The following is a 25579-nucleotide window of genomic DNA, read 5'->3' as shown; positions in this document are numbered from 1 at the left end:
CAGAGGAGCACGCTCCATATGTTATAGCTATCTAGTGGCCGCCTGCACGGTCGATGACGAAGCAGGCAACCATTGGTTAATGCATCCAATTTAGGCACCGAGAAAAAATTATCTCCTAGATAATAATTCTAATGACTCATTCGCTGTACTGCAACCTCTGAGTGCCATAGAGAATACACTGAGCGCATCCGTGACTGGCATGCTTGCACCATTACTACAGAGAAAACGGATTGTTTCTAGCCCAAACCCTTCAAAAGCTATGACACATATTACCGGCGCAATAATGTTTTATTTTCATCTCATATTGGCAGGACAGCATTTTACATTCATAAACCATGTCACAGGCCATTATAAAACTACTCGCAAGCCGCTAACCTTAAATAACCTAGGTCAGTCGTGTTACAGCATTAGCGAGTTATAATAATAATATGCCATTTAGCAGACACTTCTATCCAAAGCGACTTAGTGATGCGTGCATACATTTTTGTGTATGGGTGGTCCCGGGAATCGAACCCACTACCCTGGCGTTACAAGCGCCGTGCTCTACCAGCTGAGGTACAGAGGACCACAACCTGAAAGTTATCATAATATTTGTGGGAACTTTACCAGTAGTAGGCAAACATTTGGTGTCACAGAAAGAAAGGAAAACGGAGAGCTTATTCAGGTGATGTGCTTCTAAAGTAGCTAGTATCCATAGAGCCATGTAGGCTATATCTCAATCTCCTAAACCCGCCTAAATGTATTTGTTCTCCTAAATTGATGTACCCCTAAAACAAAATGACTGACTGGCCTGGCGGGTTTAGATAACATAAGTCTAAAGGAGGTGTGACAACCTTCTTATAAAAGCATCGACTGTTGTTGATAAGATAGGGGGTTGTGACGGTAGCCGGATAGAGCAAGTCAAAGCCTGTCCAAGAGCTAGAACTGACAGACACTATCTAGTGACGGCATAAACGCGCGTTTTGGGTGGTTCTGGTAAGAGCTGACAACAAAGCAGTTTTATATCCAGCTTATGTCATTGAAAGAAAGAAAGACAAGTAGGGAAACAATGATTTCACGCTGGATGGATGGTGGGCTTTCTGCCTTCGCATTGTGCACACATCTGTAGTGTGTCTTCTGCTGCAACAGTAGGCCTCATGCTGGCTTTGACTAGTACCTACCCGTACCGTACATCCTCGTGTGGTGGTACTGTACATTGGTTGTTTCACACTTCAAACTAACCAACCACTTTTCCTTATTTCTCAAATTTCACAGACAATTTCGTGGGCTATCAGCGGAAGTGTGTGAGCTCCAGAAACCGAACATGACTGAAAATGGACTTGGGCACCGGGAGAGGGTGCTTAACATGGACACCATGAACCCGAATGTAAAGCGGGTTGAGTATGCTGTCCGTGGTCCAATCGTGCAACGTGCGGTGCAGATTGAAAAGGAGCTCAAAGAGGTACATTTTCATGTGTCTACAATTGGATAGAGGCTTGCAATAATCACAACTTGTCATTCATTGGTCCTGCTGCTGCTTTCACAAACAAAGCTTTTGAGCAAGGGGCTGACCTTTTCCTTGAGAGAGAGTGGACCGCCCAGGTGACATGGAGCAAATTACTAGATGTCATCGTCAATGAAGTTGCCCATTAAGCTAATGTGGCAGGCATAAAAACTTGCCAATTAGCCATAAGAAGGTGACGAGTAGAGATGAAAAGTGGAATCCCCACCCACTGACTTACTCAGAAGCGTTAGCGAAGTGCCTCACTTCAACCTGGTCTCAGAGCATTTCGTATTATTCTGTATGTAAATCCGAAACATCATTTAGTATTCAATGTTACGTTTGGTATGGTATGTATTCATTTTTTAATGTCCATCATTCATTTCGTATGATATGGTACTAATTGCAATTTGTACAAAATATGTTACGAATTTGCAAACCGTACAATATGTTATGGTAGCTAGGTTATGGTGGCTAGGTATGAAAAATGTATGCACTTACTAACTGTAAGTCGCTCTGGATAAGAGCGTCTGCTAAATGACTAAAATGTAAATGTAGGTGGTTAACACTAACTAACGTTAGCAAGCTAGCCAGAATTCTTAACATATCATACGTTTTGCAAATTCGTAACATATTGAACATTTTGCAAATTTGTTATATGATTAAAAAAATATGAATGGAATGTCTCGGTGGACATACAGAGTAATACAACATGCTTTGAGACCAGGTTGAACTAAGATGTTTATCTATTTGAAAGGATAAAATATTCAGTGTTCAGGCCAGGGAGATATTGACAGCATAGGAATTAGGCTATTCTAATATTTGGCCAGTACTTAATAGAGGAGAATCCTAGCCGATTTTGAGTGCTTGAGAGACTGTTTTACAACCGGAGTATGCAGTATTGGTTTTACCAACTGCACACCTGTATCAACTGCCTGTCGGCCATTTGCGGTTATATCATACTAATTTGAGTTTGCCGGATTTACATTTACTATGTTACGTCTAGTCTATAACACCAGGCTGCTCACTTACACAACCCTGCATGCTAAATGAGTTGTGTCACAGACTTTCAGTCAACCTATTCACTATAAACTTTTAAAGCGTTGTGTGCACAAACACCGTCAAATAGTGTAGCGCTGCATAATGATGGTGAGTTTTGGGCGGCAGGTAGCCTAGCGGTTAAGAGCCTTGGGCCAGTAGCCGAAAGGTAATTAATTGCTGGTTCGAATCCCCGAGCTGAATAGGTGAAAAATCTGTTCAGCAAGGCGCTTAACCCTACTTGCTCCTGTAAGTCGCTCTGGATAAGTGTGACGCTGATCTATGATAAGTGCTTTCCTTAGGAGAGAACACGAGTAGGCAAAGGATAATGGTCTTTGTGAGGGGCGGTGATGTTCTCCTGGGCTGCACTGACACTAATGCTAATGCTCACTTGCTCTTTTGGAGACGCTGCATTGTTCTCTCAAGGCAGTAGTCTCCTAAAGGATTTCCACATCTAGTGGATTCACATATATAAATGCAATGCAATCAACTGAAAGGAGTGGATGTCACTCACTCTTATGGCCTGAGGTGGGGATAAGAACCAAACGTTTCAGAGTAGACATTGGATTGGTTTAGAGTAGACATTGGGTACATTCCACATCCCTCTTTTGTCTGTGTGAATTGACTCCCTCCCTTGGGCTGGTCTGAATCTGTGTGGAGCAGTCAGAGATCCTATTAAATTACTTATACTGAACAAAAATATAAACTTAACATGTGAAGTGTTGGTCCCAAGAAATAAAATACCCCCACATTTTTCCACACGCACAAAAAACGTATTTCTCACAGTGTGCACACATTTGTTTACATCCCTTTTAGTGAGTATTTTTCCTTTGCCAAGATAATCCATCCACCTGACAGGTGTGGAATATCAAGAAGATGATTAAACATGATCATTACACAGGTGCACCTTGTGCTGGGGACAATAGAAGGCCACTCTAAAATGTGCAGTTTTGTCACACAACACAATGCCACAGATGTCTCAAGTTTTAATCAAGGATCTCTCTGTACTTTGCTCCGTTCATCTTTCCTGCGATCCTGATTAGTCTTCCAGTCATGCTTCACTGTAGGGATGGTGCCAGGTTTCCTCCAGACGTGAAGCTTGGCATTCAGGCCAAAGAGTTCAATCTTGGTTTCATCAGACCAGATAATCTTGTTTCTCATGGTCTGAGAGTCTTTAGGTGCCTTTTGGCAAACTCCTAGCAGGCTGTCATGCGCCTTTTACTGAGGAGTGGCTTCCGTCTGGCCACTCTACCATAAAGGTCTGATTGGTGGAGTGCTGCAGAGATGGTTGTCCTTCTGGAAGGTTCTCCCATCTCAGCAGAGGAACTCTGGAGCTCTGTCAGAGTGACCATCGGGTTCTTGGTCACCTCCCTGACCAAGGCCCTTCTCCCCCGATTGCTCAGTTTGGCCGGGTGGCCAGCTCTAGGAAGAGTCTCGGTGGTTCCAAACTTCCATTTAAGAATGATGGAGGCCACTGTGTTCTTGGACCTTCAATGCTGCAAAAAAATGTTGGGGCCCTTCCCCAGATCTGTGCCTCTACACAATCCTGTCTCAGAGCTCTATGGACAATTCATTTGACCTCATAGCTTGGTTTTTGCTCTGACATGCACTGTCAACTATGGGACCTTATATAGACAGGTGTGTGTGCCTTTCCAAATCATGTCCAATCAATTGAATTTACCACAGGTGGACTCCAATCAGGTTGTAGAAACATCTCAAGGAAGATCAATAGAAACAGGATGCACCTGAGCTCAATTTCGAGTCTCATTGCAAAGGGTCTGAATACTTATGTAAATAAGGTATTTCTGTTTTTTATTTTTGATAAATGTGCAAAAAATTCTAAAACCTGTTTTCACTTATGGTGTATTGTGGGTAGATTGATGAGGAAAAAATTAATTTAATCCATTTTAGAATTAGGCTGTAACAAAATGTGGAAAAAGTCAAGGGGTCTGAATACTTTCCGAATGCACTGTAGATAACCATATCTGTGTAATAACTGCAACTCTCTCTGTTTATCTGCAGGGAGTTAAGAAGCCCTTTACTGAGGTCATCAAAGCCAACATCGGTGATGCACATGCCATGGGCCAGAAACCAATCACATTTCTCAGACAGGTCTGTTAATTGTTGTTCTAAACCTGTGGTACATTTTATATCCAAGTGTCCCATTATTACAGATGACTATTTACTAAACATTACTAGATCTGCTTTGTTCCTGTCAGGTTGTAGCGCTGTGCGTGTACCCAGATCTCCTAGAAGACGACAAGTTTCCAGAGGATGCTAAAAACCGAGCACGGCGCATCCTTCAGGCCTGTGGAGGGGGGAGTTTAGGTGAAACACCTAGTTCTAATGTAGGCAAGCAGTGTGTACATACTGTATGACAAACATTGGCTAAATATCCATTGGACTTGTAATTTTACTCCAGGTGCATACAGTGCTAGTCCAGGCATTGAGGTCATACGACAGGATGTGGCTAAATTCATTGAGAAGCGGGACGGTGGAATTCCCAGTAACCCTGACAACATCTATCTCTCTACCGGGGCCAGTGATGCCATAGTGGTAAGAATGATGATGACAACCGTACTTTATTTTAATTTCTGGTCAATGGCAATTGGATCTACAGTACATGAATCTCCCCTTCCGTCCTTTCTACCTCCCTCACATCTCCTCCCTCTGTCCTGTAGACCATGCTGAAGTTGTTGACGTCAGGCGAGGGGAAGACCCGTACAGGGGTGATGATCTCCATCCCTCAGTACCCCCTCTACTCCGCTGCTCTGGCTGAGCTGGCGGCTGTCCAGATCAGCTACTACCTGGACGAGGACAAGTGCTGGAGCCTGGACGTCGATGAGCTGAGGAGGACTGTGAAGGCAGCCAGGGAGCACTGTAACCCCCGCGCCCTCTGCATTATCAACCCTGGCAACCCCACAGGTACAGTACCAGTCAAAAGTTTGGACACACCTACTCATTCAAGGGTTTTTCTTTATTTTTACTATTTTCGACATTGTAGAATAATAGTGAAGACATCAAAACGATGAAATAACACATATGGAATCATGTAGTAACCACAAAAGTGTTAAACAAATCAAAATATGTTTTATATTTGAGATTCTTTAAATAGCCACCTTTTGCCTTGATGACACCTTTGCACACTCTTGGCATTCTTTCAACCAGCTTCACCTGGAATGCTTTTCCAACAGTCTTGAAGGAGTTCCCACATATGCTGAGCACTTGTTGGCTGCTTTTCTTTCACTCTGTGGTCCGACTCATCCAATCTCATTTTGGTTGGGGGATTGTGGAGGCCAGGTCATCTGATGCAGCACTCCATCACTCTCATTCTTGGTAAAATAGCCCTTACACAGCCTGGAGGTGTGTTGGGTCATTGTCCTGTTGAAAAACAAATGATAGTCCCACTAAGCCCAAACCAGGCGGGATGGCGTATCGCTGCAGAATGCTGTGGTAGGCATGCTGGTTAAGTGTGCCTTGAATTCTAAATAAATCAGTGTCACCAGCAAAGCACCACCACACCATAACACCTCCTCCTCCATGCTTTACGGTGGGAACTACACATGCGGAGATCATCCGTTCATCCACACCGCGTCTCACAAAGATACGGCGGTTGGAACCACAAATCTCCAATTTGGACTCCAGACCAAAGGACAAATTTCCACCGGTCTAATGTCCATTGCTTGTGGCCCAAGCAGGTCTCTTCTTCTTATTGGTGTCCTTTAGTAGTGGTTTCTTTGCAGCAATTCGACCATGAAGGCCTGATTCACACAGTCTCCTCTGAACAGTTAATGTTGAGATGTGTCTGTTACTTGAACTCTGAAGCATTTATTTGGGCTGCAATTTCTGAGGCTGGTAACTCTTATGAACTTATCCTCTGCAGCAGAGGTAACTCTGGGTCTTCCGTTCCAGTGACGGTCCTCATGAGAGCCAGTTTCATCATAGCGATTTTGCGACTGCACTAGAAGAAACTTTCAAAGTTCTTGACATTTGCGTATTGACTGACCTTCATGTCTTAAAGTAATGATGGACTGTCGTTTCTCTTTGCTTATTTGAGCTGTTCTTGCCATAATACGGACTTGGTCTTTTACCAAATAGGGCTATCTTCTGTATACCCCCCCCTACCTTGTCACAACACAACTGATTGGCTCAAACGCATTGAGAAGGAAATAAATTACACAAATTAACTTTTAAGAAGGCACACCTGTTAATTGAAATGCATTCCAGGTGACTACCTCATGAAGCTGGTTGAGAGAATGCCAAGAGTGTGCAAAGCTGTCATCAAGGCAAAGGGTGGCTATTTGAAGAATCTCAAATATAAAATATTTTGATTAGTTTAAGACTTTTTTTTGGTTACTACATGATTCCATATGTGTTATTTCATCGTTTTGATTTCTTCACTATTATTCTACAATGTAAAAATAAAAACCCTTGAATGAGTAGGTGTGTCTAAACTTTTGACTGGTAGCGTATGTGGACAACTTTCCGTTCCAAAACATTAGTGATCTGTAAGTCCTTTTTAATTAATCTCTTCTGATTAGTGGACTCCCTTCACTGTGATAGGTCAAGTCCAGAGCAAGCAGTGCATTGAAGATGTGATCCGATTTGTTGCTGAGGAGCACCTTTTCCTGATGGCTGATGAGGTAATTTAGTAATAATACAATCTCTTCTTCCTGATTTGACCCTTTCTCCCCCTTCTCTAAGGTGTTTCTTCTAGACTAGTTACTCAATATGTATGACTCCCTCCCTCTGTGCCTGCTAGGTTTACCAGGATAATGTGTACGCGGAGGGTTGCCAGTTCCACTCCTTTAAGAAGGTTCTGTTTGAGATGGGATCAGAGTACTCCAGTGTTGTAGAGCTGGCCTCCTTCCATTCCACCTCCAAATGCTACATGGGAGAGTAAGTCTGTAGCTACACACCCACACATTCTCACAGATGGTGACTGACTGCACTACTTGGCTCTTTTAGAAAAAACTAACTTTTGATACCATATTGATGTGTGTGTGTGTCCCTGACTGTCCTGCAGGTGTGGTTTCAGGGGAGGGTACATGGAGGTGATTAACATGGACCCTGAGGTGAAGTTGCAGCTGACAAAGCTGGTGTCTGTGCGGCTGTGCCCCCCCATCCCTGGGCAGGCCCTGCTGGACCTGGTAGTCAACCCCCCTCAGGCTGACGAGCCTTCCTATGCCACATTCATCAAGGTCAGCATACACATGAAGTGGATGTCCAGTTATGATTCAGCCCTAAATGTCGCATAAAGCTTATTACAGCATAACAAGTACTGTTCAGTTTTTTATTTGTGTATATACTTTGTGTCACACCTTGTTGGTATTATCCTGACCTCTTTACAGGAGCGTACTGCCAACCTGCATATCCTGTCTGAGAAGGCCAAGATGACAGAGCAGGTCCTTAACACGGTCCCAGGGATCCACTGTAACCCTGTCCAGGGAGCCATGTACACCTTCCCCCGCCTCACACTGCCAGAGAAAGCCATCAACGCAGCCAAGGTCTCTTTCCCTCGCTCCCAATTTCTCTCTCCAATGTTATTCAGCCCATATGCTCACTCCACCCTCTCTGTCGCTGTGTGTGTAGGAAAAGGAACAGGCTCCAGACATGTTCTACTGTATGAAACTGCTGGAGGAGACAGGCATCTGTCTGGTCCCAGGGAGTGGCTTCGGACAGAGGGATGGAACCTACCACTTCAGGTTAGACCTGTTCACTGCTACTGTACACTGTCAACGCCAGTGTTTAGTGACGGTTAAGGTTAGATAATAACACTGCCTCTTTCTTTCTGTAGGATGACCATCTTGCCTGCAACTGAAAAGCTGAAGAATGTATTGGAAAAGATCAGGGAGTTTCATAAGCGGTTCACAGAGGAGTTCTCATAACCCCAAACTCCTCCCCCCTCCTCTACCTAGTCCAGTCTGTCACAGAAACCCACCCTTCCTCCTCAGCAACTGGATTGAATATCCAACAGAAAGGGTGCCAGTGAGTTACCAAGTGCCTTTGTGTGGCTGGAACGGTCACCACACCACACCCCCTGTTCGACTCTCTCCCCTCTAATGCCCTAGAGTTGACATTACAAGGAAAGCACTGTTAAAAAAACGGCACTATTTAACATGGTACCTGGTCTGCTGTTCTGTTTTAGCTCATTGTTTTTAATTGTGTGTCAGACAGCATCTGCACAGTGGCTGGTGGCACCTTAATTGGGGAGGACAGGCTCATAGTAATGGCTGGAATGGAATAAATGGAATGGCATGTGTTTGATACACTCCATTCCAGCCATTACTATGAGCTGTTCTCCCCTCACCAGTTTCCTGTGCAGTGTGTGTGTGTGTATATATGTGATGATGGACCTTTTTAGTCTTCAGTTCATGACTGTAACTTAATTTTTTCAGTTGAGAGTTTACTTGTCCTGCCAAGTATTTTACAGGTCATACAGCAACACTATGGTCCAAACTAGTCCTAATATCAGTAAATGAGGTGTGCTTCTATTGCACAACAGGGGAGTGCAATGGATATTGTGTTAAAAAGGGTGCTGGGTTGAAAAAGGGTACTGTGCGCTACTGTGTGTCCAATGAACAGTCTGACTGTAGCTACAGTATTTTTTATAACTAATGTTGATTTTATCTAGAATTGTATAAATAAAATAAATGTGTCTTTGTCATGTATTTGTGTACTTCATCAGTATGGGAAGTTGAAAGACACAGATTGCCAACTGAGTTTACTTCTACAAAGAAAGAGAGACCTTTCCTACCACATTCTCTGGTAATGTTTATGTCTGACTATAGGAGTTGAAAAGACGGCACAAACAGATCTGGCTATACTACATACATAATATTTTGTAAATGTGTCAAGAAACCATGAATTAATTAATGAATGCGTGATGATTGGGTTACAAGGTATGTCAAACTGTCCACCAGGAGGAGACACCGTCACGTCTTGAACGAACGGATCTACTTCCAAATGATTGGCATACTGAGACGCCAATAGAACTTTAGACAGTCGCTATTGTTACCAACCCAAATGCAGATGTACTGTTGGTAGGCGGCACAGAACAGGAAATAGTGACAATGAATGATGCAGCTTCAGCTCCACAGTGCAAACATTTGTAAATTATCAATATTCAGGTATATATATGTCTATTAACATGCACTATTAGATGAGTTTCAAACCGGACGCTTGTTTTACTGGACTTCTGAAGTTTAATCCCAGCAAATAATATCGTTTTGACGGTAAGTAGCTAGCTAGGCTAACTGTTAGCCAGCTACTAAACGTAACGTTAGCTCGTGATGAACGCCTAGATATCCTATCAAATAATTGTTTCTTCAATATCTAGTAGCTATAGACTTTCCCTGCTCTATTTTAATAAAGGGATAGTAACTACTATTGGCCATAATAACTAGCTACGTAGGCAGGCCTTTCGACTATAGATGTTTGCTAACCAGTTGGCTACCAACCATTTCAGCTAGCTAGCTAGCTAGAGCTGTTCAACACCTATTTATTACCATCTCAACTTTCATGACTTCTACCATCAAAATGCTCAAATACAGCCAACAAGTGTTTTTTCCCTGCTATGTAGCTATTCCATGTCACTGTAACAACGTATTCATCAGTCAATGCAGTTTGCTGCATTTTCTCTGATCTGTGCACCCTTTTCTGTCCACAGCAATGGGGGAGGTTGAGCTGTCCTGTCTGGCCTATGTGAAGATGTACCTGCATGGCTGTCTGTTTCCACGGTGCAGTGTCAATGGGCTGCTGTTGTCGTCCAGCCCAGCAGGTGGTGCTGTGTGTGTGACAGACTGCGTGCCCCTGCTCCACTCTCACCTACCTTTGGCTCCCATCACCCAGCTGGCTCTCACACAGGTAACCATTTAATAACCCGAGTGGTCTTTACTGTCAAACATATGTCTGAAATGACCAAATACATTTAGCTTAACCACTCATCCTTACCTGGCAGTGGTGCATGTACATTGTGGTTCAGTCTTTTGACTTTTCATGTATTTGTTATGCTGTAATGTATCATACCTTATTTGCTTCAGGTGGATGTATGGTGTGCACAGACACAGCAGAGGATTGTAGGATACTACCAAGCCAACGCCTGTGTGTCAGACAGCAGGTGTGGTCCAGCATCACTATCGACTCTGTAGATGTTAATTTCTCTTATCACGTAGTTTCAGTGGCCTGTTAGCCTGCTTATCATGTGCATATCACCTGTGTGTTAAACTAACCACTATCACATGTGTTAAACATTAACCATTCCTTCTCTTTCCCCTTCGCTGGGCAGCCCTACGCCATGTGCATTGAAGATTGCAGACAAGATTGCCGAGCAGTGTAACAATGCAGTTTTGTTAATGGTAAGCATCCACTGGGGTTTTATTGTCTAAATTCCTGTGTGTGTGTACATGGTCACAATGCAGATTTTTGGTATGTCTTTATGCTGTGTGCCATCTACTTCTCTCTTATGATCTATGGCTTTTCAGATTGATGGTGGAAAGATGTCTCCTGACTACAGGGTGCCTCCCATAGTGATGTATGAGCGGAAAGACACCCGCTGGACCCTCAAAGACAAACACACGTAAGAGCTGGACATCTCTGCTATCCTTCTTTCAAGATATTGTAGTTAACTACCGTTTGCTTTTCTGTTGATAACACACCTGTTATCAAATGCATTCACACAGTAACTGTGGCAACTGCATATGACTACATACAGTCAGGTCCAAAGATATTTGGACATTGACCAAGTTATTATTATTTTAGCTGTCTACCACAGCATATTGGAGTTGAAATTAAATAATGAATATGAACTGAAAGTGCAGACTTTCAGCTTTAATTTGAGGGTATTTACATCCAAATCAGGTGAACGGTGTAGGAATTGCAGCACTTGTTATGTGGTCCCCCTCTTTTTAAAAGACCAAAAGTAATTGGACATTTGGCTGCTTGGCTGTTCCATGGCCAGGTGTGTGTTATTCCCTCATTAGTTCATTTACAAGTAAGCAGATAAGGTCTAGAGTTGATTTAAAGTGTGGCATTTGCATTTGGAATGTGTTGCTGTTAACCCTCAATTTGTCCAAAGAGCTGTCACTGCCAGTGAAGCAAGCCATCATTAGGCTGAAAAATCTAAACAAGCCCATCAGAGAGATAGCAAAAACATTAGGTGTGGCCAAATCAACTATTTGGTACATTCTTAAAAAGAAAGAACGCACTGGTGAGATCAGGAACACCAAAAGGCCCGGAAGACCATGTAAAACAACTGTGGTGGATGACAGAATAATTACTTCCCTGGTGAAGAAAAACCCCTTCACAACAGTTGGCCAGATCAAGAACACCCTCCAGGAGGTAGGCGTATCTGTGTCAGTCAACAATCAAGAGAAGACTACACCAGAGTAAATACAGAGGGTTTACCACAAGATGTAAACCATTGGTAAGCCTCAAAAACAGGAAGACCAGATTAGAGTTTGCCAAAAAACATCTACAAAACCTGTAGAGTTCTGGAACAACATCCTATGGACAGATGAATCAAAGATAATCTTGTACCAGAATGATGGGAAGAGAAGAGTATGGAGAAGGGAAGGAACTGCTCTTGATCCGAAGCATACCACCTCATCTGTGAAGCATGGTGGAGGTAGTGTTATGGCGTGGGCATGTATGGCTGCCAATGGAACGGGTTCCCTTGTATTTATTGATGATGTGACTACTGACAAAAGCAGCAGGATGAATTCTGAAGTGTTTGGGCTATATTATCTGCTCAGATTCAGCCAAATGCTTCAAAACTCATTGGATGGCGCTTCACAGTGCAGATGGACAATGACCCGAAGAATACTGCGAAAGCAACCCAATACTTTAAGGCAAAGAAGTGGAATGTTCTGCAATGGCCAAGTCAATCACCTGACCTGAATCCAATTGAGCATGCGTTTCACTTGCTGAAGGCAAAACTGAAGGCAAAACGCCCCAAGAACAAGCAGGAACTGAAGACCGCTGCAGTAAAGGCCTGGCAGAGCATCACCAGGGAAGAAACCCAGCATCTGGTGATGTCTATGGGTTCCGGAGTTCAGGCAGTCATTGACTGCAAAGGATTTGCAACCAAGTATTAAAACTCACAATTTAATTTATGATTGTTAGTTTGTCCAATTACTTTTGAGCCCCTAAAATTGGGGGGGGGGGGATGTATAAAAATGGTTGTAATTCCTACACGGTTCATACAATAATTTTGACAAAACCCTTAAATTAAAGATGAAAGTCTACAGTTAAAAGCACATCTTGATTGTTTCCTTTCAAATCCATTGTGGTGGCATACAGAGCCAAAATGATGCAAATTGTGTCACTGTCCAAATACTTATGGACCTGACTATACATTGTATCTGAGTGAGCATGGAACTAAATTCCAATAGTGTCAGTAGCAAGGTTTCCATCCAACTGGCAACAGATTTATACAAATATTCTAAAATCTGCATGAAAAAAATCGAATTTTCCCACCAGAGATGTTTCCATCAAATTGACTTGTTGCAGATAAGTCTGTGTGTGATGACCTAGTTCACATAAAAATAACTATTGCTGTTAAATTCCCATGTACCAAATAAAAAGTACAAGTTAAATGGGTTTCATCGCATTTCCAGCTCTTCTGATGGTTTTGTCACAAAATGTTGCGTTATATAGCGTATGTGCCCACTCTGGTCTTGGCACGTGCACCCTAGCCAACAGCTTGCAGATAGTGCGGGTATAGCCTACATTAGATTATTAAGGACAAAATAACGAGATTCTCTTTGTCAAACGGCTGCCAAGCATCCATCATTATGTCACCAGAATAAGACTCCGAATATTTATTGGAAAGGAGCGTAAAGCTCATCACCGTGCACTTTCACCACCCTATGAAGTATATCATAACTTATTTCATCTGTAGCCTAATAAATTGCATGCTTTCCCAAGTCGTAGTGGGAGGACCACGCAACATCATCGCGTGACTCCAAGTTTACTTCGATATGGTTATATCAATATTTGTGCATAAAAGCGTTTCCACCGCCATTTATCACAATTTTAGACAAAAAGATCCCACCTTGTTTAGCGTATTTTGTTTTGTCGACACTTGGAAAGTGTATCGCCAAATGTGCTTTTTTCATCAGTCATGTACTTTACTTGCATAAAAAGGTTGGATGGAAACCTGGTTAGTGTCAGTACCTGAAGAGGAAGTACAGATTCATTAAAGCTACCTTTGTTTTTCTTCCAGGATAATGCTGCGGCAGTGGGAGGAGACTCGGGAAATAGCCAGCCAGCTGCTGGATGCTGGAGATCACTCGTTATTGGTGGATTTTGACAGCCATTTGGATGACATCACTAGGGACTGGACAAATCAGAAACTCAATGCCAAAATAGCAGAGCTTGCCTCACCAGCCAATGGTAATGTCTGAAATAAACTTGCGGATTAATTTGTTGCATCGTTACATTTCAAAAGTTAGAATTATATGTCTTAAACCTACTGATACTACAAATATTTTAAGAATCTTCTTTTTATTAACATCTAACAGCCAAATAAGCACATCATCATGATCATTTAGAAATATGAAATACATTTAATGCGGTCAGACAGAACACATTGAATAAAAGACAGGCATAAATAACAGAAATAATTAGTTTGACAGATCTGTGCAGTCTTCCGGTCTGTCCGGAGTGTGCCTTGTCAAGCCCAGCAGCAATGTTGTTAACCCACTTAAAACCACTGACAGAGATATGCTCATAGTTAACTGGCATCACAACATTATGTGCATCCTGTCCCACTGCTTTCAGTGGGTAACCTTTTATCAATTTATTAAACTACATCTACAAACTATAAAAAGTGTTCATGTGCTATTTTTCTTCTTCAAATAAACATCAGTTCACATTAATTTCTACAATACTAACAGATTAAAACGTCTGACAAGCCAGCCATCACCTTGTGCACTTAAAGGCTTAAGTAGACAATAGAAATTCAGAAAACTATACTTAATTTGTGCAATGGAGCAAGATAGAACAACAGATTGCCAGTTCAAAGGTGCGGAAAACAACCTTTCAGACATGGGTCCCTAGAACAATCTCCACACACCATAACGCTAGAACAGGGTTGCCCAACCCTGTTCCGGGAGAGCTACCCTCCTGTAGGTTTTCACTCCAACCCCAGGTGTTATTAACCTGATTCATCTTATCAACCTGCTAATTATTAGAATCAGGTATGCTAGATTAGGGTTGGAGCAAAAACCTACAGGATGGTAGCTCTCCAGGAACAGGGTTGGGCAGTCCTGCCCTAGAACAATATCCACACACCATAACCCTAGAACAATCTCCACAAACCATAACCCTAGAACAATCTCCACAAACCATAACCCGAACACAATCTCAACACACCTGCTTTATACTGTGGCTTGTGTAATTTACTAATTGGGTACACCTGTAAAGTGACCTGCCATGCAAAACTGAGCCAATCTCAATTAACACAATTGACCAAACAATTAACTGCTTAACGTTGGGACTAATAGTAAGCGCTGAGTTATGGAGAGAAGATTAACAAATACAAAACATAAACACACTTGCTCTTGAATACATACTTGCAAACACATTTAAAAGAGTCCAATGTCTCTAGTGAAGGAGCCTCTCCTTCAAAGTCTTAATATTATTGTTCTCTATAGAAATGTGCTTAACAAGCGTTACCACTTTCAGAAACAAAAACTACAGACAAGTTGGTTTCCTGCCTCTTAACGGTTGGCATGGTGATGATCAAATCACTGACCTTCAGCCTACTATGGCTTACGAGCCTGTCAGTGTTTCTCTCATATACTACTTAAAACAACTGTCAACAGTTACACTATCACAGACTATGTAAGCAACATGAGGACACAGAGAGGTATCTGAAGCAGTACCAGTCAGCATTCAAAGACTGCAACAAGGAGTAGAAGTATCTGACTCCATATAAAAGTGAATTTGAAACCATTTGGAACATCAGTATAACATCACAAGTTGGTAAAGGGCAATCCTGAGGGCTAAACCAAAGTGATGTCTTCCACTCCATGTAGTGCTATTCAGACAAGTATGTCATGCATCATGTGTATGACTTAGTATCAGATCAGAGTGCTTAATTAAAAAAACGACTGGTCAATTATACAAGATGTCCTGTGATTGGATGCTAAAGGAAGGCTAAGGCACTTTTACCAGGTTCCGTGCTATCCGGGACCCTTGGGACGTCCCTACCCCATTGAAGTTGACATTTGTATATGGTTAAGGTTAGGGTTTAAGGTAGGGACGTCCCAAGGAGCTCGGATAGCAATGACCCTGGTACCAGGTTGATGGTGACATCTCCTGATTCGCTGGTTATGTTGCGGAGATAGGTCATTGACTCCTGGAAGTCTTCAGCTTCCATGACCTGCTGCTGAGCCCAGGGTAGGGTTATCTGGAGGAGAGGGGGTGGGTGGTTCAGTCCCGCTTTATTTCACAGTGAAAGATAATGTGTAGCTGAAGTGTTAACAGATTCTGCGATATACATTTTAAAAGGTAATTTCAGATTGAGCCGACGAATGTACAATGCAGTCTCCGCTAAAGAGGGAACATTGCCTTTAAATTTCAATCACGCTGTAAAGCTGAATTTCTGCGATGCGGAGCCCCTAGTATTTACATTCTAAGGTACAGTGGCTTGCGAAAGTATTCACCCCCCTTGGCATTTTTCCTATTTTGTTGCCTTACAACCTGGAATTAAAATGGATTTTTTGGGGGTTTATATAATCTGATTTACACAACATGCCTACCACTTTGAAGATGCAAAATATTTTTTCTTGTGAAACAAACAAGAAATAAGACCAAAAAACAGAACTTGAGCTTGCATAACTATCCCCCCCCCCCGCAGCAATTACAGCTGCAAGTCTCTTGGGGTATGTCTATAAGCTTGGCACATCTAGCCACTGGGATTTTTGCCCATTCTTCAAGGCAAAACTGCTCCAGCTTCTTCAAGTTGGATGGGTTCCGCTGGTGTACAGCAATCTTTAAGTCATACCACAGATTCTCAATTGGATTGAGGTCTGGGCTTTGACTAGGCCTTTCCAAGATGTTTCCCCTTAAACCACTCAAGTGTTGCTTTAGCAGTATGCTTAGGGTCATTGTCCTGCTGGAAGGTGAACCTCCGTCCCAGTCTCAAATCTCTGGAAGACTAAAACAGGTTTCCCTCAAGAATTTCCCTGTATTTAGCGCCATCCATCATTCCTTCAGTTCTGACCAGTTTCCCAGTCCCTGCCGATGTAAAACATCCCAATAGCATGATGCTGCCACCACCATGCTTCACTGTGGGGATGGTGTTCTCGAGGTGATGAGAGGTGTTGGGTTTGCGCCAGACATTTTCCTTGATGGCCAAAAAGCTCAATTTTAGTCTCCATATGTTTGGGGAGTCTCCCACATGCCTTTTGGCGAACACCAAACGTGTTTGCTTATTTTTTCTTTAAGCAATGGCTTTTTTCTGGCCACTCTTCCGTAAAGCCCAGCTCTGTGGAGTGTACGGCTTAAAGTGGTCCTATGGACAGATACTCCAATCTCAGCTGTGGACCTTTGCAGCTCCTTCAGGGTTATCTTTGGTCTCTTTGTTGCCTCGCTAATTAATGCCCTCCTTACCTGGTCCATGAGTTTTGGTGGGCGGCCCTCTCTTGGCAGGTTTGTTGTGGTGCCATATTCTTTCAATTTTTTAATAATGGATTTAATGGTGCTCCGTGGGATGTTCAAAGTTTCTGATATTTTTTTTATAACCCAACCCTGATCTGTACTTCTCCACAACTTTGTCCCTGACCTGTTTGGAGAGCTCCTTAGTCTTCATGGTGCCGCTTGCTTGGTGGTGCCCCTTACTTAGTGGTGTTGCAGACTCTGGGGCCTTTCAGAACAGGTGTGTATATATATACTGAGATCATGTGACACTTAGATTGCACACAGGTGGACTTTATTTAACTAATTATGTGACTTCCAAAGGTAATTGGTTGCACCAGATCTTATTTAGGGGCTTCATAGCAAAGGGGGTGAATACATATGCATGCACCACTTTTCCGTTATTTATTTTTTTGATTTTTTTTTAAACAAGTTATTTTTTTCATTTCACTTCACCAGTTTGGACTGTTGTGTATGTCCATGACATGAAATCCAAATAAAAATCAATTTAAATTACAGGTTGTAATGCAACAAAATAGGAAAAATGCCAAGGGGGATGAATACTTTTGCAAGGCACTGTATGCATTTGCTACACCTTTTGTTTCCATTTGAACAGGTTTAACAGTTCTTTATGAGTAGGTGGGGAACGGCTTGGTCAGCTGTACCTGTATGATGATGAGTTTGCTGGATGGGTCCTCTGTATCACTGAAATACAAGGTGAAGCCACACTGAGGAGGGTCTCCCCCGTATCTGCGGAAGTGGTCCAGCTCTAAGGAACCACACAGAGTTAGTAAATACACACTGACTGCTGAAATACTCAAATCCATTAAGGGGACAAAAAATAAGTGGGTGATCCTCACCAACAGACCGAGAGCGTGAACAGCCCCATGCCACTCACCCATTCTGAAAGCCTCTCTATCGAAGAGCCGCACGGGCTCCACAGCATGGTTCATCTTGTGGGGTCCCGCCGTGGCTGAATGTGGCCCTGTCCAGAACACCTGGCCCTGGCAGTAGCGCTTAGCATAGACCCCTATCCCCGTGGTGGTCAGGATCACCCCTTTCTCCAAGAAGGGCAGCAGGGTGGAGAGGGCCTGGAACTGGGGCCCGATGCCAGGGCTGGAGGTCAGGGTGGAGGGGGGGTCGGGCAGGGGGATGCGGGGGAACCCAGACACCATCGGGGTGGGGGGAACGGGCGAGGAGGGCAGATAGGCGATCCGGACATCGCTGCCCATGACCCCACGTTTAAGCACCTCCTCTCCCATGTACTTCACTAAGACATGGAAAGAGTCCTGGGCTGGGGGGAGAGAGAATGATATTGAATGAGAGACAGCAGACTGCATTTTCACAGTGTATGTGATGAAAAACAGATCTGATATACTCTGTCTAGCATTTACTGCATCATGCATCATCAGTAGCATTACCTCCAGGGGGAGGGACGGTCTCGATCGTGAAGTTCACCTGGATCTCATTGACTGCTAGAGGAAGACAACAGAATGTCAAGAGCATGTCAATCAACCACATGCTATTCAAATCAAATCAAATCAAATTGTATTGGCCACATGCGCCGAATACAACAGGTGCAGACATTACAGTGAAATGCTTACTTACAGCCCTTAACCAACAGTGCATTTATTTTTAACAAAAAAGTAAAAATTAAACAACAACAAAAAAAGTGTTGAGAAAAAAAGAGCAGAAGTAAAATAAAATAACAGTAGGGAGGCTATATATACAGGGGGGTGCCGGTGCAGAGTCAATGTGCGGGGGCACCGGGTAGTTGAAGTAATATGTACATGTGGGCAGAGTTAAAGTGACTATGCATAAATAATTAACAGCAGCAGCGTAAAAGGATGGGGTGGGGGGGCAGTGCAAATAGTCTGGGTAGCCATGATTAGCTGTTCAGGAGTCTTATGGCTTGGGGGTAGAAGCTGTTGAGAAGTCTTTTGGACCTAGACTTGGCACTCCGGTACCGCTTGCCGTGCGGTAGCAGAGAGAACAGTCTATGACTAGGGTGGCTGGAGTCTTTGACAATTTTGAGGGCTTTCCTCTGACACCGCCTGGTATAAAGGTCCTGGATGGCAAGAAGCTTGGCCCCAGTGATGTACTGGGCCGTACGCACTACCCTCTGTAGTGACTTGCGGTCGGAGGCCAAGCAGTTGCCATACCAGGCGGTGATGCAACCAGTCAGGATGCTCTTGATGGTGCAGCTGTATAATTTTTTGAGGATCTGAGGACCAATGCCAAATCTTTTCAGTCTCCTGAGGGGGAATAGGCTTTGTCGTGCCCTCGTCACGACTGTCTTGGTGTGTTTGGACCATGATAGTTCGTTGGTGATGTGGACACCAAGGAACTTGAAGCTCTCAACCTATTCCACTACAGCCCCGTCGATGAGAATGGGGGCGTGCTCAGTCCTCTTTTTTTTCCTGTAGTCCACAATCATCTCCTTTGTCTTGGTCACGTTGAGGGAGAGGTTGTTGTCCTGGCACCACACGGCCAGGTCTCTGACCTCCTCCCTATAGGCTGTCTCATCGTTGTCGGTGATCAGGCCTACCACTGTTGTGTCGTCGGCAAAGTTAATGATGGTGTTGGAGTCGTGCCTGGCCATGCAGTCATGGGTGAACAGGGAGTACAGGAGGGGACTGAGCACGCACCCCTGAGGGGCCCCCGTGTTGAGGATCAGTGTGGCAGATGTGTTGTTACCTACCCTTACCACTTGGGGGCGGCCTGTCAGGAAGTCCAGGATCCAGTTGCAGAGGGAGGTGTTTAGTCCCAGGATCCATGAGCTTTGAGGGCACTATGGTGTTGAATGCTGAGCTGTAGTCAATGAATAGCATTCTCACGTAGGTGTTCCTCTTGTCCAGGTGGGAAAGGGCAGTGTGGAGTGCAATAGAGATTGCATCATCTGTGGATCTGTTGGGGCGGTATGCAAATTGGAGTGGGTCTAGGGTTTCTGGGATAATGCTGTTGATGTGAGCCATGACCAGCCTTTCGAAGCACTTCATGGCTACAGACGTCAGTGCTACGGGTCGGTAGTCATTTAGGCAGGTTATCTTAGAGTCCTTGGGCACGGGGACTATGGTGGTCTGCTTGAAACGTGTTGGCATTACAGACTCAGTCAGGGACATGTTGAAAATGTCAGTGAAGACACTTGCCAGTTGGTCAGCACATGCTCGGAGTACACGTCCTGTTAATCCGTCTGGCCCTGCGGCCTTGTGAATGTTGACCTGCTTAAAAGTCTTACTCACATCGGCTACGGAGAGCGTGATCACATAGTCATCCGGAACAGCTAGTGCTCTCATGCATGCTTCAGTGTTGCTTGCCTCGAAGCGAGCATAGAAGTGGTTTAGCTCGTCTGGAAGTCTTGTGTCACTGGGCAGCTCGCGGCTGTGCTTCCCTTTGTAGTCTGTAATAGTTTTCAAGCCCTGCCACATCCGACGAGCGTCAGAGCCAGTGTAGTACGATTCAATCTTAGTCCTGTATTGACTATTTGCCTGTTTGATGGTTCGTCGGAGGGCATAGCAGGATTTCTTATAAGCGTCCGGGTTAGAGTCCCGCTCCTTGAAAGCGGCAGCTCTACCCTTTAGCTCAGTGCGGATGTTTCCTGTAATCCATGGCTTCTGGTTGGGGTATGTACGTACGGTCACTGTGGGGACGACATCATCGATGCACTTATTGATGAAGCCAGTGACTGATGTGGTGTACTCCTCAATGCTATCTGAAGAATCCCGGAACATGTTCCAGTCTGTGCTAGCAAAACAGTCCTGTAGCTTAGCATCTGTGTCATCTGACCACTTTTTTATTAACCGAGTCACTGGTGCTTCCTGCTTTAGTTTTTGCTTATAAGCAGGAATCAGGAGGATATAGTTATGGTCAGATTTGCCAAATGGAGGGCGAGGGAGAGCTTTGTATGCGTCTCTGTGTGTGGAGTAAAGGTGGTCTAGAGTTTTTTTTCCTCTGGTTGCACATTTAACATGCTGGTAGAAATGAGGTAGAACGGATTTAAGTTTTCCTGCATTAAAGTCCCCGGCCACTAGGAGCGCTGCATCTGGATGAGCGTTTTCCTGCTGATTTATGGCCTTATACAGCTCATTCAATGCAATCTTAATGCCAGCATTGGTTTGTGTTGGTAAATAGACAGCTATGAAAAATATAGATGAAAACTCTCTTGGTAAATAGTGTGGTCTACAGCTTATCATAAGATACTCTACCTCAGGCGAGCAAAACCTCGAGACTTCCTTGGTATTTGATTTTGTGCACCAGCTGTTGTTTACAAATATACACAGACCGCCACCCCTTGTCTTACCGGAGTCAGCCGTTCTATCCTGCCGATGTAGCGTATAGCCCGCTAGCTGTATGTTATCCATGTCGTCGTTCAGCCACGACTCGGTGAAACATAAGATATTACAGTTTCTAATGTCCCGTTGGTAGGAGAACCGTAATCTTAGGTCATCCAATTTGTTCTCCAATGATTGAAGATTGGCTATTGGAACTCCCCAGAGTGAAGAGACAGAGTAGCTGAGAGATCCAACACCAATGAACATAGAGATTCAGTGTCTGACAACATTTGGAGGACAGACATGACATTGTGTTAGTAAGACATAAGACTTACTCCGAGGACTCTTCAGGATGTCTGAGGGCTGATCAACCTGGTCTAGCTGCACTGTAAGAACACTTTCCTCAATCTCCTGAACAGACTGATAAATAAAAACATCAAACATGTCGGTGAGACAGACCGACATGAATAATAGAGATACAACTTGTTTCCACTGGATTGTTATTTTCTCCTCAAAATGCCAGACCTACCATGGTGAATGGCAGGGAGGTGGTGACTTCTTTCATCTGTTTGACCTTCACCACCTCCTCTTCCTCCTCCTCGATGTCTGAATCACGGCTCCTTCTCTTCCTCCCCCCTGCGCGGGCCTTTATGTCAACACTCCCCAACGCTGTGAAGAGAAAAGGGACCAAATCAAATGTTATTTGTCATGTGCCGAAAACAACAGTGAAATGCTTACTTACAAGCCCTTAACCAACAATGCAGTTTTAAGAAAAATAAGTGTTAAGTAAAACATAGATAAGTTAAAAAAAAATAAAAAATAATAATAACTAAAGAGCAGCAGTAAAAGAACAGTATGGAGGCTATATACAGGGGTACCGGTACAGAGTCAATGTACAGGGGCACCGGTTAGTCGAGGTAATTGAATTTGTTTACTGCACTTTAACCTGCTTTGAAGTTGTCTCCATAGCTACGAACTATATGGAGTTATTGTTGTGCTGATAACATTTGCACCGCTGACTCTGGTATGACTATGTCCCTTTGGATTGACTGAGGGAACTAGAGTAGAGTACTGCATGTGGTAATGGAGTTGACCAATATTAAAATGTCAATCTTCTCAACCTCAAGTGAAACTTCCTCAAACTTAAAGAATGCTCACGGCTACACCCTGTTTCTATTCCCAGATACTAGGTATGATGATGTGGTTATAGATGTATACACAAGTCCAAAGGATCAAAAGATAATTGCTGCAAATAATTGCTGGAACATCTTAGCAGATGAGTAGAAATAAACATAGCATAACAAACTAACAGTGTGTGTGCTTGGCTCACCTTGTTCATTGATGGGTACGAGGCGGTAGACTTTGTATGGTTCAGAGATTTCCAGCTGTGACCTCTCGGGTTCCTCTCTGAACTCCGGGCTCTTATTGAGAGCAACGCGCAGCCGGGTCTTCCAGGAGGCAGGGTCCGCACGACCCCCCTCAGACAACTTCCCCTTAAACACTGCCCATGCCTGTCAAGGAGTAGGAAGAGAAGGCATTTAGATTCAGGAAGTAATATCTACTACTGTGTTTTTAATAGATTTTACATGACGAGCCTACTGTAAAATGAATAGTTTATGAACTAGCAATGATAAAGTTCATAGTGTCAGGACCTTGAAGATGGCACCATCCACTTCGCTGCGGAAGTCTTGTTTCCCCCCGTGTTTCCAGGGGATACGGAACATGGTCTTGGCGTCGTTGTCCCATATCAGGCCAGGGTATTTCCCACTGCTGACCTGCACCAAGACATTCAACAGGATAGAGTGGGGTGAGTCTAGGGCAACACTCAACCCATTTCCCAGACAGCCAGTACACTGACTGTACCAATCACTATGACATACCAGCTGAAACACTTAAGACACACTCACTGTAATCAGCTGTTACACTGCACACACATTTGCACAAAAGGGACTATTGACCCCATCCTCCACAAACACTCACCTGTTCTACCATCCAAGAGCGTAGTCTGCGCGTGGAGCGAATTTTCCCAGATGCCATAGCTGTGAAGACACAGTATAACTTTATTTTAATCTAGTTTGGTAATAGAATTGTTTTGTCTGCTGTTTGAAGATAGTGTACAAAACCGAAAAGTAAAAAGATACAAAAGCGAGCAGGAAGCACGTAGAACGGATCTACCGCGTATCAGACTTGCTTTCAATGAAAATGACAGATCCATAACTCACATTTCTATGTGAATTTGGTCGGGTAGCTCACATTGTTACATACTGGACCTTTAAATAATGATTATATGTGAGTAACTATTTTGCCAATGATGGTTTGACTGTAATAATACTTAGAGACATAATAAAGTATGAAATAATTAGCCACATGGGACCTAATCACTTTGACTGTAAATTAATGACTTCTTATTCTGCATCGGTTGGTATTAAATTATGAACAGCAGCAGCAGATCATATCAAACTATTAGTCTCCATTTAAAAATAGCAAACTAGATAATAAATCAACAAATTGCTCATAAAGTGAAACTGTTTTGCATACAACTTTTCCACAGATTTATAATGATTGTCATGAATGGAAACAGTTTTTTGGGGATGATCTGGTTTCGCTTACCTTAGGTTGCGTTTCCTAAATTTCCTCACTACAGCTGAGCGCACCCGCGCATAGCACTTTCATCAGAAAAAAACAGAAATGGTTTGCTTGCTTCCGGCAGAGCAGAGGAAGACACGCGTTTTCCCAGAAATCACGTGACTTTACAGAACTAACGTAGGTCCTGTTGTGACGCCAGCGGGCGACATATCGCTTAAAATATGGCCTATGCTCAGAAAGTAGTCTCCCTAGGAAGAGCCTCCCACAATTAACACCCAGACTGCATTCCAAACACGTAAAAGACACACCCTCTCCCCTCAAATTAAGTCGTCACTTTTAATGACGTATCATGAGACGGGCATTAATGTGGGGATTCAGGTTCTCTGTAGAGAACTCAGACAGTGTTCTTGTTCTTTACCAGGAGCAGTGGTGTAAAGTACTTAAGTAGTACATTAAAGTATTTTTACTTAAGTCGTTTTTTTGAGTATCTATACTTTACTTTACTTTATATTTTGACTACTTTTACTTTTACTTCACTACATTCCTAAAGAAAATTATGTACTTTTTACTCCTTACATTTTCCCTGACACCCAAAAGTACTCGTTAAATTTGTAATGCTTAGCAGGACAGAAAATGGTAAAATGATCAATAGAACATCCCTGGTCATCCCTACTGCCTCTGATCTGGCGGACTCACTAAACACATGCTTCGTTTGTAAGTGATGTCTGAGTGTTGTGTGCCTCTGGCTATCCTAAATAAATAAAAAACAAGAAAATTATGCCGTCTGGTTTGCTTAATATAAGGACTTTGAAAATATATATACTTTTACTTTTGATACTTAAGTATATTTTATCAATTACATTTACTTTTGATACTTAAGTATATTTTAAACCAAATACTTTTAGACTGTTACTCAAGTAGTATTTTACTGAGTGACTTTCACTTTTACTTGAGTCATTTTCTATTAAGGTATCTTTACTTTTACTCAAGTATGAGATATGAGTACTTTTCCCACCACTGACCAGGAGGAAGGTGGGAGATGAGGTATGCTTGAGGTTGTAGTGTATTAGGATTATGGAATGTTGTTTATCTTAGTTCAAATGTAGCAGTTGGAGGGTGACGCCCCAGGGGGGATAGGTGATTGGACGAAAAAGGGAGCAACCCATTTATTGCCATTGTTTATAAGTAGGACCTAGACAAAGAGCGGGCAGAGGCATTCAGATTAATTTGGGACGGTGCTTCTCCAGACACCGCGGGTCTGTAACTTATGCTGTAAACTTGTGATATTAATAAAAGCTTCTAATCACGGTGCAGCCTAAGCGGACTCTTTGATTGACAGCAATAGCCACCAACACCCGACGGGACACGACAAGGTTTAATGGGGGAAACATGGAGAGGGTGGGAGCCTTCAGGTTTCTTGGGGTATACTTTGACACTAGACTGACCTGGGCAGAACACATTGAGAGAGTATTGGGAAAGTGTGCTTTCTGACGGAGAAGGAGTGGGGGGCTGGGGGTTCCTCATTGAGAACCATGTATTGATCCGATCTGTAATAGACTAT

The 25579-nt window shown here is 43.3% G+C and overlaps 3 protein-coding genes across 6 annotated transcripts; 2 read left to right on the top strand and 1 right to left on the bottom strand.

The window, feature by feature from the left end:
* The first annotated feature begins 897 nt into the window (after positions 1–897).
* On the top strand, positions 898–9188 carry LOC311104337 (alanine aminotransferase 2-like). 2 transcript variants are annotated; one of them, XR_014610155.1, is made up of 13 exons: positions 930–975; positions 1255–1441; positions 4541–4630; positions 4738–4846; positions 4941–5074; positions 5200–5443; positions 7082–7161; positions 7281–7417; positions 7545–7719; positions 7870–8025; positions 8111–8223; positions 8316–8654; positions 8814–9187. XR_014610155.1 is itself a non-coding variant. In XM_084146150.1 (12 exons), exons 2-12 carry the CDS (start codon positions 1304–1306, stop codon positions 8404–8406), a joined length of 1467 nt encoding a protein of 488 aa, XP_084002276.1. In that variant the 5' UTR covers positions 898–975; positions 1255–1303; the 3' UTR covers positions 8407–9188. The 2 variants fall into 2 exon arrangements, 1 of the variants encoding a protein (XP_084002276.1); XM_084146150.1 differs by having other exon boundaries at positions 898–975; positions 8316–9188.
* A 369-nt stretch (positions 9189–9557) lies between these two features.
* On the top strand, positions 9558–13945 carry LOC311104412 (ER membrane protein complex subunit 9-like). Its single transcript, XM_084146241.1, has 6 exons — positions 9558–9753; positions 10188–10384; positions 10561–10637; positions 10806–10875; positions 11002–11096; positions 13743–13945. Exons 2-6 carry the CDS (start codon positions 10190–10192, stop codon positions 13921–13923), a joined length of 618 nt encoding a protein of 205 aa, XP_084002367.1. The 5' UTR covers positions 9558–9753; positions 10188–10189; the 3' UTR covers positions 13924–13945.
* Positions 13946–14061: 116 nt separating this feature from the next.
* Positions 14062–24185, bottom strand: LOC311104365 (interferon regulatory factor 9-like). 3 transcript variants are annotated; one of them, XM_084146179.1, is made up of 10 exons: positions 24043–24185; positions 23413–23471; positions 23085–23207; positions 22763–22943; positions 21962–22101; positions 21768–21852; positions 18583–18636; positions 18060–18455; positions 17827–17930; positions 14062–15932 (listed from the first exon to the last, which is right to left on the bottom strand). In XM_084146179.1, exons 2-10 carry the CDS (start codon positions 23467–23469, stop codon positions 15774–15776), a joined length of 1299 nt encoding a protein of 432 aa, XP_084002305.1. In that variant the 5' UTR covers positions 23470–23471; positions 24043–24185; the 3' UTR covers positions 14062–15773. The 3 variants fall into 3 exon arrangements, with proteins under 3 accessions (XP_084002305.1, XP_084002306.1, XP_084002307.1); XM_084146180.1 differs by having other exon boundaries at positions 18583–18633; XM_084146181.1 differs by having other exon boundaries at positions 21768–21843.
* Between the last annotated feature and the right edge of the window lie 1394 nt (positions 24186–25579).

Source organism: Coregonus lavaretus (assembly GCF_964263955.1).
Source record: "Coregonus lavaretus genome assembly, chromosome: 2".
Classification (NCBI taxonomy): Eukaryota; Metazoa; Chordata; class Actinopteri; order Salmoniformes; family Salmonidae; genus Coregonus; species Coregonus lavaretus.
The sequence above is the reverse complement of the archived record's forward strand: the minus strand, read 5'-3'. Positions and strand labels throughout refer to the sequence as shown.

What these genes read in the sequence shown, in the direction of transcription:
- LOC311104337 (XM_084146150.1), top strand. Translation starts at nt 1,304, where the DNA reads ATGACTGAAAATGGACTTGGGCACCGGGAGAGGGTGCTTAACATGGAC. An exon ending in CAACCCTGGCAACCCCACAG is followed by an intron (nt 5,444 to 7,081) that starts GTACAGTACCAG and finishes TCACTGTGATAG; the next exon opens with GTCAAGTCCAGAGCAAGCAG. An exon ending in TTTTCCTGATGGCTGATGAG is followed by an intron (nt 7,162 to 7,280) that starts GTAATTTAGTAA and finishes TGTGCCTGCTAG; the next exon opens with GTTTACCAGGATAATGTGTA.
- LOC311104412 (XM_084146241.1), top strand. Translation starts at nt 10,190, where the DNA reads ATGGGGGAGGTTGAGCTGTCCTGTCTGGCCTATGTGAAGATGTACCTG. An exon ending in GCCTGTGTGTCAGACAGCAG is followed by an intron (nt 10,638 to 10,805) that starts GTGTGGTCCAGC and finishes TTCGCTGGGCAG; the next exon opens with CCCTACGCCATGTGCATTGA. An exon ending in ACAATGCAGTTTTGTTAATG is followed by an intron (nt 10,876 to 11,001) that starts GTAAGCATCCAC and finishes ATGGCTTTTCAG; the next exon opens with ATTGATGGTGGAAAGATGTC.
- LOC311104365 (XM_084146179.1), bottom strand. Translation starts at nt 23,469, where the DNA reads ATGGCATCTGGGAAAATTCGCTCCACGCGCAGACTACGCTCTTGGATG. An exon ending in CATCCTGAAGAGTCCTCGGA is followed by an intron (nt 18,637 to 21,767) that starts GTAAGTCTTATG and finishes GTCTTCCTCTAG; the next exon opens with CAGTCAATGAGATCCAGGTG. An exon ending in TAGAGAGGCTTTCAGAATGG is followed by an intron (nt 17,931 to 18,059) that starts GTGAGTGGCATG and finishes GTGGTTCCTTAG; the next exon opens with AGCTGGACCACTTCCGCAGA.